This window comes from Mesocricetus auratus, unplaced genomic scaffold (assembly GCF_017639785.1).
Source record: "Mesocricetus auratus isolate SY011 unplaced genomic scaffold, BCM_Maur_2.0 Super-Scaffold_6730, whole genome shotgun sequence".
Classification (NCBI taxonomy): domain Eukaryota; kingdom Metazoa; phylum Chordata; class Mammalia; order Rodentia; family Cricetidae; genus Mesocricetus; species Mesocricetus auratus.
This window is the reverse complement of record NW_024429184.1, coordinates 54,020,152-54,033,661: the sequence shown is the minus strand read 5'-3', so window position 1 is coordinate 54,033,661 and position 13,510 is coordinate 54,020,152. Positions and strand designations below refer to the sequence as shown.

At 37.2% G+C, this 13,510-nt stretch overlaps 1 protein-coding gene across 1 annotated transcript in view; it reads left to right on the top strand.

The window, feature by feature from the left end:
- Zbtb10 (zinc finger and BTB domain containing 10) overlaps positions 1–13,510 on the top strand; it is a 37,086-nt gene that overhangs the window by 16,363 nt on the left and 7,213 nt on the right. Inside the window, exon 3 of the mRNA XM_005066785.4 lies at positions 10,208–10,306. Coding sequence (XP_005066842.1) covers positions 10,208–10,306 — 99 coding nt within the window. The remainder of the gene's footprint in view (positions 1–10,207; positions 10,307–13,510) is intronic.

The following is a 13,510-nucleotide window of genomic DNA, read 5'->3' as shown; positions in this document are numbered from 1 at the left end:
TGCATTACCATGCCTGTGCTGAATTTTTAATGTAAAGAGCTAAACTATGAACATAGCGTAGCTTTGACCAAAAAGCTGTAATTTGTGGTTTGTAAAATTGAAAGGCTCACAGGCCATATGTAAACAGAAGGAACTGTTTCCATTGAAGATTTGTCGATAGTCCTTGTCAAAAAAAGTCTCTTATTTTTAGCTACAGATTGGAAACCTTGGATCAGGATAGCTGGAGCCTTTTAGGGATTCCAGTTGAAGTTCTACAGGTGGTTCTATTTCAGGGTTGATCAACTGATGGAGTAAGAGCCCAGATTCAATTAGACATTGAAAACCAACTCCCCTCTTTATGACTATGACATGATTGACTAAGTTAAGGTTGTGAGTATCTTTATCCTTTAAAATAGTTGGTTTTACAGGGGCATATGAAAATTAAATGACAAGCATAAAAGCACATACATAGCATGTCTAGTGCCTTTATTAAAGTTGGAAAAGACTTTTGAAGTTATTTATAACAGATTTCCAGTGCTATGTACTTTCTGCCAAATGCTAGATAAATGGTCTTACGTAGCTTGGCTTGTTTTTGAATACTGATAGACATGGCCTTCTTAAGTAGCTCGTATATGTGATAAGTGTTATTAGAAGTTGCCTTTATATTGAACCAAAATTAATTTCTGTAATGCCCTTACACTGCCATTTTTAGTATCATTTGAACAAAATTTTAATCCCTTTAGTTGAATCAGAAATTTAAATAATAACTCTGAATCTATGTTTTTCTAGTTTGAATGCCATTCCTTCTGCTCTGTTGAATATAAAGAACTAAACTTTGCAGGGAAGTTCTTACCAATATAATAACAAATATGTGTGTTTATTAAGGTGAAGGCCTTTCCCAAGACTATTCCCTAGTAAAATTCCCATGTCTCATGCTAAAACCTTAAAAATTTTGTTCTGAACCTGAAAATATGTTTAAATTTATTAGGAAAAATGAGAAAATAGAGAAATGTTTTTGCATGAATTTAAGTTGTATTACAAGCATCTGTAAAGTACTAGTGGATGTTTTGAAATGTGCAATCAGTGCTTGGCACATTTGGACTTTGTGAGAACCTTGAAGGAAATGTAACTTCCTCCAGGCCATAAGTCTGTAGTGTGTAGCTGCAGCTCTGAAAATGTGTCCTCTTGTTCTGTCATAATGTTGAAGCTGGTGTTGCATTTCATAACACTTTCTGGAAGTTTTATTGAGGGGGTGCATTTTGATTCTTTAAGCTATTGTATCTTGTTTGACTTGATCATATCTGTGTGATGTATCTACACACAGGAATACATGAAGAGGAAACCTGGGAGATTTTAATTTTTTTGTCATAATTGGATTTATAGAATAAAAACTGAAAACTTGCCAGTCAAATAAGGATAAAAAGGTCTAATGATTTTTTTAATCCTTTTCTTAAGTGATTTGTTACTGGGAAATTCGATTTTAACCAAATTAGGTAAAATCTAAGATTTAAAATTTACTTACTAGTTTATTTTTTCAATATTGTGCTTTAAACATAGGACCATGTAAATGCTAGACAAGAGCTTTACTAATGAAAGATACATTTAGCTGCTAAATTTTTATTTATTAAACTGAACACAGGCCCATAGATGCCCTGGCTTTCATTGAACTTTATGTTTAGTCCAGGAAGTCCTTGAACTTCTGGTCCTCCTTCCTCAGCTTCTGAAGCTTTTTGGTAACTGGCATGTGCCACCACATCCTGTGCCTTTGTTTTTTATTATTACATTTCTTTGTTTTGCATGTTATATATGCGAGGTTACCATAGTGTGCATTTGGAAATCAGAGGACTGTTTGCAGGAGCTGGTTCTCACTTTCCACCCCATGGGTCCTAGGGAACCAGCTCAGGGCAACAGACTAGGCAATAAGCATCTTTACCCACTGGGCCATCTCACTGACCCTTGCCTCACATTTGTAATTTGCATAATTGCCTATTAGTAAAATATAATTTGGTATTTAGAAAACAGTTTTGAGGAAACAGGGCTCAAAGTACATAGCTTTAGGGAATCCTAATAAAGCATGTGTCTGAAATAATTAGTAATTCTAATTACAGGAAACTTTTAATTAGAGTTAATGCTAGCCAGCATTTCTGTCTTCCTCTATGTGGTGATAATGGTTGTTCATTATTACTTTGGGCATCACAAAAATATGAAATGATTTCTAAATCATAAATATTCTTAAAAATTAACACATTTGTGTGTGGAAGTCAAAGGACAGTCTATTCTCATGTAGCTCACAGGGGCTGAACTCCCATCATGCCTTTACCCAGTGAGATAGTTGACCTACCATTAAAATGATATTTTTAGACATTTTTGCATATCTACCACTGTTTTGATCCTGTTATATAATTTCATACAAGAACTGCTCAAAGTAGAGTGTAGGACCAAGGAGTTTGCTTTTGAGATGTGGGTTTTAGGTGTGGTTCTGTTCCCTAAGAATGCCCTAGTGTACCTCAAAAACCTCTCTAATGAGAAAGGAGGACGGTAGCCATCTCTGAATTTTGACGGTTAAATCTTTTGCATTGAGTGTTTTGCTGTATGTCTGTTCCTTATGTGCATGGTTGGTGCCCAAAGACAGACAAGGATGAAGGTTATGAGCCTCCATGTGGGTGCTGGGAATTGAATCCAGGTCCTGCAGAAGAGCAGCCGGTGTTGTTAACCGCTGAACCATCTTTCCTGTTTTTGTTTGCTTTTTCTTTTTGAGACAGGACTTCATCTGAGTAGCAACCATGGTCATTGGGGAACTCACTCTAGACCAGGCCTGCCTCTTGAGCTCTGAGATTAAGGTGTGCACCAACACCTGGCTGTCCTGTTTTGAATATCTATGTCTATGCATGTAGATGGGTGTGCACATCCACCCTTTTTTTTCTTTCTTTTTGTTTTAAAGATGGGTGTTTGCTTGCCTGGGGCCTGCTTTGCCAAGTGGGCTAGACTGACTAGCCAGGAAGCATCTGCCTATCTCCATTTTCCAAGCACTGGCTTATTCACCCATGCCTGAAATTTTTTTTTATTTAAAATTTTTCTTCTGGGGATCAAAATCATGTCCTTGTGTTTGCAAGGCAAATGCTTTGCTAATTGAGCTGTTGCTTTCCAGCCACAGTAGTTTGAAATTTTTATTCTCAAAGCTCTACTCTTTGAACAAAGTTACAATATACATAACAAATGATACTTTCCTTGGGAAATTCCTTTCCATATCATAAGAAATCTGGAAACAAATTTTAAATCTCAAGATATCAAGCACATCTTAGATGTCAAGATTAAAATACCTTAGCTGAAACTAAGTAAGTAGTAATTCATGATATATCAGGTGCATAGAACTTATGGGAAAGGTTTCAGTGTGGGAGGTGGGCTGATGATTCAGAAGAAAAAGCTTGGGAGACAAACAGAGCAGTGAGAGTTGGAGTGGTTGGATGTGGGAATTTGGAAGAGGAAGACATTCATGGCAAGGTGGCAAAAACTGGAGTGAATGGACAAGAAAATAGAGTCAACAATGAATGGAAGAGAACTGAAATGCTTAGGGTTAGATTATAAATTGTGACTTGGGCAACAGTGGAGATTTGATCTGTTTAGTTAGAATTGAGTTGCAGAGTACACTGAGGAAACTAGTTAAGGATGACTTGTTGGCAGAAATATATTCTTTGAATAGTGAGAAGAAGAAACTGTGTGAAACCCAGTATAAGCAAGCAGGGCAGCCACTTGAATCAGTGAATTTGAGTGAAGGAAAACAAGTTTCTAGGATGCTACAGGAACTAGCATCACTTACAACACAAATGTTGTAAGTGAAATTACTGAATAGGAGTAAAGAGAAAAAATACCTGTGCCTGTTTATGAAAAAAAAGGATTGTTTTTAAGAAACTATATGCAGATATTTTATATACCATGACAGTAAATTATGAATGATATGTTTATATGAAAGTGAAACCTTATAAGTAGAGTTTTTGTGTAATGGAGTTTTAGCTATTTTTAACTTCTCTGCTATCAATGCATACCTCATCCTTTTCAAGAGTATTGATATCCTAAAAAAAAAAAAAAAGCTGGATTCACCTGCACTCAGAATACTGAATGCTGAGAACTACAACCAAATGTAGAGAGACCTTCCTTACTGAGACATAGTGTAGCTTGCACAGGCAGCCCCCCCCCCGGTTTAGAATGACTAACCTGCCCAAGGCTGTGACTGTAGGTACTAAGAGTATTAATCTGATTTGCTGGTAGTACTTGTTAGTATTTTGTTTAATTATATCATTTCACTTAATATGGTTTCACATTGCATTTTGTGGTGAATACATTTCAAGACAGTCTTACTAAATTGTTTAGACTGGCCTTCGACTTGGTCATCCTCCCACCTAAGTTTCCTAATTAGCTGGACTTAGAAGTGTGTCATGTTTATTGGGTATTTGTGCATGTGTGGGCCCTCATTTGGAGATAGGGGAATAACTTATTAGAGCTAGTTACCTCCTTAGATCAAGATCTTGGGTCCTCAGGTTTGGGAAGAGGCACCCTAACTTGCTGAGCTATCTCATAAGATACCGTGTCCTCGTGGGGGGTTGGGAGAGCAATGAACAGGGAAGACAGACACTTGCTTATGTAACTTAGTTGCTTTGACTTGATTCTTATGCCCAGCCCTCAAACCACTTGCAGATATGTGCCACCATTCCTGCTGGGGGAAAAAAATGCTAATAGGTCTTTAGAAAAGTCTTGCTTGCCAGGCAGTGGTGGCACTGTGAGTTTGAGACCACCCTGGTCTACAAAAACTAGTTCCAGGACAGCCTCCAGAGCCACAGAGAAACCCTGCCTCGAAAAACAAAAAGAAAAGTCTTGCTTATCTTTTTTGTTGTTGTTTTTGGCTAAGTTGATATGAAGTGGAAGTTTTACCTCAGGGATGGGGGATTTGTAGGAGAATGTTGACTATCCTAAAAATAAACATGCTAAGAGTTTTCTTTTTTGTTTTTTTTTTTTTCTTTTGTTTTTTAATGACAGGGTTTCTCCATGTAGCTCTAACTGTGCTGGAGCTGCCTCTTTTTAGACCAGGCTGGCCTCAAACTCAGAGATCCACCTGCCCTCTATTTCCTAAATGCTGGGATTAAAGGTGTGCACTATCACCACCCAAGAGTTTATTTTGTATTCTTAATTTTAGAGAAAAAGACGATGACCTAGAGTTAGCTTTGTTTTTGTTTTTTTAAATGTATATGGATGCAGATTTTTGCCTGCATATGTATCTGTGCACCACTTGCTTGGTTGGTGCTGGCAGAAGGGAGGATGTCAGATCCTTAACTGGAGCTAAACAGACAATTGTGAGCTGCCATGTGGGTGCTGGGAATCAAACTTAGGTCATTTGGAAGAGTAGCCAGTGCTCATAAATGTTTAGCCAGCTCTCTAGCCCAAGAGTTACTGTTACACGCCCCCTAACGAAGAAGACTAATTCCTAAGTACCCTATTGTGAAAGATATTGTCAGCTGGGAAAACTCACTCACCTATTGAGCTGAGCACATGCCTTTAATCCCAGTACCTGGGAGGTAGAGGCAGGTGGATCTCTGTGAGTTCCAGGCCAGCCTGGTCTACAGAGCGAGTTCCAGGACAGCCTCCAAAACAATACATAGAAACCCTGTCTTGAAAAAACAAAATAAAATTAAAAACAAAACAAAAAACCAACTCACCTATTGATTTGATTTTGATATCAAGAACCAAGTAGTTGGTCCCTTCAAGAGATATAGCTTAATAACTATACCATAGTGTGCTTTTGATTTTGAATAGAAACAATGTACTGATTTTTGGATGAGGAATTCTGTACTTAGTATCTATGTAGGGTTAAGATCACAACATGAATATATATGTGTGCATATTCTTTTTTTTTTTTTTAACCCAAGGACTCATGCATGCTAGGCAGGTGCTCTCTACTAGACTACACACAAATTAAATTTAATACTTGAGGGTAAGAGATAGGAAGTACCTCATTTAAAGAACTGGTTCATACCTGAGATGAATGAGACCAGCTGGTTGAGCATGCCGGGAGCAAATCACTTACAGTGGAATAATTTGGGGATAGAACAGCCCTGTATTAGAAACCACATTGACAGAACTGCAATAAGTGGTTGTCCAGTCCGGCATATTGGCACAGCCTTTAATCCTAGCAATTGAGAGGCAGAAAGCTCTATGAGTTTGGTGTGAGTGAGGCCCTGTCTCAAAAACAAAAATGACCTTCCTTAGACATTGAGAAAAGTAGTAGCTTGGATAATGTTTAAGTCTTTTTTTTTTTTTTTTTGATGAATTAAACATACTTCTTAGGAAAACAAAAGCCACTAAATTCTGGGTAGATATTTTCAGTTTGAGGATATTTTCATGTAATTACTAGAAATGCTACCATTAGGTTGCAAAGATCAGACTATTTTAGCTGATATTTAAGGATGTTGTCATGCACTGTATAATGAATGCTGGCAGAACATTATAGACCTTGCTCTCAAGGATTTCATCTAGAGCATTTCAAGTGAACTGCTTATATTTCCCTGTTACTCTAGCTAATAATCTCATGTGCATCCTGCAGAGAAAACAGATGCTAAATTCTTGGAATGTGTCTAAACTCTGGCTCTGGCTTTAGATTCTCTCTCTCTCTCTCTCTCTCTCTCTCTCTCTCTCTCTCTCTCTCTCTCTCTCTCTCTCTCTCTCTCTCTCTCTCTCTCTCCCCCTCCCCCTCCCCCTCCCCCTGTCCCTCTCCTCCCTCCCTCCCTCCCACATCCCTGAGGAAGATGCTGTGTGTCCTGCACGTTACTCCTTTGAGATAACAGGATTTATCGTTCAACCTAGCAATGATCTTCTCTCAGTGCCTGAACAGTGCTGAGCCAGGATCATTGACATCCTCTACATTTCCTGTAGGTACTGGAATTTCAAACTGGTGACCTCAGTTTTCACAAACTCAGATCAGTCCTCCTGTCTTCATTTCCCAAGTGTGGAATTACTGGCATGAGCCTGGCACAGTCAAAGTTTTATGTATTTTATGTATGAGTACTCTATCTGAATGTATGCTTGCATGACAGAAAAGGGTATCAGATCCCATTATAGGTGGTTGTGAGCAACCATGTGTTTGCTAGGAATTGAATTCAGTCAGGACCTCTGGAAGAGCAGCCAGTAAGTACTCTTAACTGCTGAGCCATCTCTCCAGCCCAAGTTCTGGAACCTTAAAAAATACTTAATTTTTTTTTTGCTGGGCGGTGGTGGCGCACGCCTTTAATTCCAGCACTCGGGAGGCAGAGGCAGGCGGATCTCTGTGAGTTCGAGGCCAGGCTGGACCGACGGCCTCAAACAATACAGGGAAACCCTGTCTCGAAAAACCAAAAAAAAAAAAACTTAATTTTTTATATATGTTCAGTATCCTTAACATCTTCTAGTGACTTCTGGGAGCATTTAAAGTTATTTACTTTTACCTCCTTAAAATAATTCTTACTCTGTTTCTCATTCTTCTTACAGTCAAATTTCTTAAAATATTCCTCCATCCTTTTATTCCCAGCATAGGCTTTCCTCTTTCCACTTACCCTGTTAACCTTCTAAGTATTATCCTGTGAGTGTTATAGATACTCTGTGAATGGGGTAAAATTAATCCTGGGGTCCTTTCATAAAAGTGCTTTCAGGGCCTTTTCTCCTGGTCTTAGTCCTTGCTGATACTGTTTCTCATTATCTGACAACTCAGACCATTTTGTTTCTAGCCTAAGCATCAGATCTATACTTTTATTGCTTAATTTCTGTACTTGGACACAAATGGAATAATAGTTAGTATCAAGTGACATTTTTGTCATTTGAACCTTAAACTCTCATTTTTACAAAGTTCTCATGGAATATCAATTCTTAACATTTAGAGTTACTTAGATGGCGTGTTACAATACAGATTACTGCCATAACTACCTGAGAATCTGTAATATTTATTATTTATTTATTTATTGTGGTGATGGTCCCTATTGATGCTTTTATATGGTCTCTTAAGAACCAGTACATTTAGAAAGCAAAATGACCTATTAAGGGAAGTGGAAGAGTTGGGATTTAATATTAGGTAGCAGCAAGCCTACCCCTTTTAACCAACCATTATACTTTGCTTAGTGCTCATGAATGACTGAATGTCACTTTGTACCCACCCTGTTCCACCTCGTGGGTTTCCGTTGCTGCTGTTAGAAACTAACCCTAACTTCTTCCTACAGTATCAATTCTGCTACCAAGCCTTATGTCAAATGTTTTCTCTTCCTTCTCCCTTGCTTTTATCACACTCAGCCCTCAGCTTGGATTACAAAGAACTGTTCTCTGCCTGCCTTTTCCTCTCTCCCTTTTCTGTGCCTCACCCCCTGCAAAGGACAGGTACTGGGCAACAAGTGTACATACAACCTGCAGCCTAGGATTGCTTTAATTGGTCTCTGTATTGCCTCTCACTCTTTATTCATTCATAGCAACATGAAATTATTTTAGAACGCAGATAAAAGAGCTATTTCCTATTAAATTACTTCTACGCCTTTTAAAAATAAAGCACAAAATCCTTTCCATGACTTATACTCAACCATTATTTTATACCACTAGTTCAGTCATGTGCCACTACTAACTTCTTAGTGTTTAAGTTATTGGGTGTATATAATTGTACATTAGAATTGAGCTTTCCATTGTATGAATGGATAGGTAGCAGCTTACATTCTGTCAAAACTTTTCAGTTAAATATGTCCTTCTTTACAAAGGTTTGTTTGTTTGTTTACTTTGGGGGATCCAGAGCAATCAAGGATGATCATGCCAAGAAATTTTTGAGGCAGGCATATAAAAAAGAAGAACTTTAAATGTTTTCAGATACTAACTTAGTAGTAGAGGGGGCTTTAATACAGTGGGCATCATCCTAGGGTTAGAAGCAGATCATGTTAAACTAAAAAACTTGAAAATCATCTTAAAAGCTATATAATGAACCATTGGAGATTTATGTTCCAGAAAGATCTATATTTGGCAAGCCAGGAGATAAGAACTAATTTTGTTACTGTGAGAGGAGTGAATGAAGTTATTAGGATTCAACAGATGTATAGCAAATTACAGATTACAGTGAAAAGTATACCTCTTCATCATGGCTTTAAGAAAATGCTGCCTTTTTATCTTTCCAGTAGATGAAATCAACTCTTAGCCAACAACAATGATAACAACTGCTTTTATGAAATCTACTTCTGAACCAGTAAGAGAACAACTCCAATCTGGTTTTAGCGTTTGTAGTTAATACTACAAGCAGCAACAGTTGAGTGTCAGTTAGGCACATGATTATAATATTTGACTTGCATTATTCAACTAAAATTTCTGTATTAACTAACTCTTGGATGTGATGACTATAAATGAGGAAACACACATGTGGTCACATAGCCAGTGAAAAAGACTTGGTACACCTTGATTCTTTAAAGCCCGTTCCTAACCAGCTGCACATGTTCTTATGGTTGAAAACGGTTTCATCATGGATTAGAAATTCATAAATTATGCTGAAAAGATGCTCAGCAATTAAGAGCTCTGGCTGCTCTTGTAGAGGACACAGGTTCAATTCCAAGCACCTACATCATATGGCTTACAACCAATCCCAGGAGCTCAAACAGGCACACACATGATGTACATACATGCATTCAGGCATATTTATCCACAAAGTAAAATAAGTAAATCTTGCTTTTGGTATATTCTACATCATCTTACATGATGATATTTTAAAGAGCCCTGGTTGAGTCCTCAGCATCACACATTTTCAAAATAGAAACATTTAATTAGTGGTATTTTCACATATTAGTATAGTTTTTACAATTCAGAATTGTCAAGTCAGAAGTATCAGGGCTGGTGAGATGACTTACTGCACAGATCTAACATCCTGAATTCAAGTCCTGGAACCATAGTAAAAGGATAGAACTGACTCTGCAAGTTCATACTCATGACACATGTCTGGTAAATAGAGTATTACACTTATTTAACAAGTAGTTGGAGGACATTCATTTTAGACGGTAGGAAAAATTAGTCATTGCTTCACTTGGAGTTTCATTTGTTTGTACTGATGTAGCTATGCCTCTGTGGCCTATCCTGTTGAGTGTGTGGTAAATACCGAATACTAGAGGGCTTCTAAGAGATTAGGAAGAAAATGGTGTTCGTGTGTGGATGGTTATGGTATGGTTTGCAAATAAACCTACTGTGTCATTTTCAGATTTGGATGGTGCACTGATCTCAGGGCCTGATGGTGATAGGACTGTGAACACAAATTTATTGGCTGAAGCCTGCAGTGGTCAAGATGCAGGAGATGCTGGTAAGTACAGTAAGATTTTTAGCAAGAACTTGTCTGAGAGGATCTGAAGATTGTGGAGTGCTCCTGTACATGTTTACTTGAGTCTGGTGTGGGTTCTTTGCTACTTGGGTGTAAATGCTTCCAGTTAGAGACCAGTTTTGGGGTTAGTGAAGGTTGTGATGACTATAGGAATTTGGCAAATACAAATTGAAATTTTTGGTTTTGTCTGAGGGGACCTAATCGGTATTTTAAACTTTTAAATATTAGGTGGTTTAGTGAACCTTATAGCTTCCTGCCAGATAATTGATGGAACTGAAAGGATAATTATCACAATGGTTGACTAGTGCATTTTATTAATTTAGTAAAATAATTGTGATCATTGATGGCTATAGAAATGTTGGAAAGGCACTGTAGAGATAGCTCAGTAGTCAGGAGCACTGTGATTCCCAGCACCCACATCCTGTGGCTCACCAACATCTGTAATTCATTTGGAGATCTGACACTTGGCTTTAGAAGCACCAGTATTCATGTCACATATACATGCAGACAGACCCAATAAAAAATCACAGATTTAAGTGAAATGATTAATTTTAAATAGTAATATTTAAATCAGTTATACTTTGGGGAATTGATGTATATAAAGGCAAAAATTATATGAATTTATTATAAATAAAATGGAATTAAAAAGAGAAAAGGATTCATCTACTAAAGTGTCAAAAAATAGGTTAATAGAATTGAACAGAAATCTGTTTTGTGATCCTCATAAAATAATTTCTCTGTAAAGTTTTTTTTTAATTACTGTATTTTATTTTTGTGTGTTCATGCCTGCCTTACCAATAAGGAAGAGGTATGTATACACTAAAGAGATCATCTGAGGAGCATTAATTATAACCGTTTAGAATTACTGTTATTAAAAACAACTTAATGAAATGACATGAGCCAGTTGATATGATACATTTTTTAACAAAGGACATTCATTATCTAGGTAGTATTTTAAGCAATATTTAGCCTAAATCTTATCTGTGAGGAAAAAATTTTAAAACACAGCAGGCAGTCCAAGCCCTAATGACTGGAAAGACAAAGACATACAGAGGTACCACTAGGCAAAAGGAGACTAAATTCAAGGTACTATGGATCTTGAATCAAGGGTAGGAGCATTTTGGGAACAGTTAGAAATATGGATATGTATTGTTTGTTAACAATATCCAGTCTTAAACTTGTCTGCATAATGGTTTTGTAGGAGAATGTTAATTTAAGCATAAAGCAAAAAATATATGTTACAGTAGTACATAAAATGTTATACACAAAGGAAAAATGAGGCAATTAGCATTTAAAGGTAAAGTGTAGCTGTAAATTCAACTTAATATTTGAACTTTTGTAGAGTTACTGGTGGGAGAGCAGGTGGCACTGCTTGTAAAAAGTTGTTACTGGCTCCTTCCACTCCCTTTTAGGTGCTGGAAATCAGACATAGGACCTTGAATGTACCAGCCACGCCTGCACTTCTAAGATACACCTTTTAGTTGTGTTTTGCTTCAAGACAGGGCCATGCTTTGTAGCCCTGGCTGACCTAGAACTTGGAGATCTCCTGTCCCTGTCTCATAAATTAAAGGTGCATACTACCATGCCCAGAATGCCTTTGGGTTTTTTTGAGCAAGGTAGAATTTTGGGAGATTTTATAAATTATTTATTGCTTGTACAGAGAGAATTACTACTGTCTTAAGAGTATTTAATAGAACCAAATTGTTTGGTTTAGAAATTGAGTTCAAGAATGTAAAGCAGTAGAACAATATACACAGACAGCTTTCTGTGGAAAACGAGCCATTTGATTTGTTTAATTTTCAAGAGTGTCTTTGATTTAGTCTTTTCCCTTAAAGGGACAGTTTGATTCTTAGTTTCCCTTCCACCCCTCAAGATTTGGCGCATGCTAATCAAGTGCTGGCTCTTATACTGATCCATTAGTTGTTTCATACTGTAGATCAGCCCTTGTTTTATGAGTTTGATCTCAAAACTGCTTTCTCTTTAATCTATGGAATGGTATAGCAAAGATACTGAACATTAAGTACACTTTTGAAATAGAACCTAATGCCTCTTAGGTATGTTGAATTACTTTTACTCAGCTCATAATTTTTACAAGTAATTTTTGCTAATACTAAGAATTGGAAGACTCCTATGAAAGTTGGTGAGGGTTTCTTAATATGAATGAGAATGATTTTTAAAGTTTTAAAACACACTTTGATTTATTTGTTTGTACATGTGGCACTGAGATCAGAAGAGAGCTGGAGTTGTACTTCTCTTCTACCATGTGGGTCTCAGGGAATCAGTCAGAGGAGGCTTGGCAGCAAGTGCTTTGATACACTGAGCCATCAAACTGGCTAATGGTGTATTTCCTACCTGTTATATTGTGAATCGGGTATATACAAAAGCAAGGGATTTGTTGTTTTGTTTTGTTTTTCTTCTTTTTAATCTAAATCTAAAACTTGCATTGTTGGTTTATTCTAAATATTTTCTGTCTATATGTAGTACTATTTATTTAAATATATTAGCAGATCTAGTGATTTGTGATGTCAGTTTAAGTATTTTGAAAAGTCAAAATATCAGGAACATGTTAGCTTTCCTCAATACATTTATTCAGCAAGTAAGTAAAGGTCATATATGTTTTGGACATTAAAAGCACAAAGGTAAGACAGGTTTTGCTGTCCTAGAGAGTAACTTATATTTGTTTTGTGCATAGTTACTTAAGAAATAGGAATGGGCTGGGAGAGATGGCTCAACCATTAACTTTGCTCTTCCAGAGGTCCTGAGTTCAATTCCTAGCAACCACATAGTGTGGCTCACAACCATCCTTAATGGGATTTGGTGCCCTCTCCTGGCCTGTGGGCAGACAAAATACCGCACACATAATAAACAAACAAATAAATAAACAAACAAATCTTTTAAAAAGAAAGAAATAGGAATAATAAAGCCCCAACTCAATTTAGAAATGCAAAAGGAGAAACTGAAAGGTAGACTGCCCCAAGCTGCCACCCTGGCTCCCCTCTATGTCCTACATGTTTGGAAATGCTCTCACTTCACGGTTTGCAAACTTTTTTATCAATTGTAGCTCCAAGCACTTTCTTGAATTAAAAAAAAAAAAAGACTGAAGCTGGCAGTGGTGGCACAAGCCTTTAATCCCAGCACTTGGGAGGCAGAGACAGGTGGATCTCTGAGTTTGAGGCCACTCTTGTC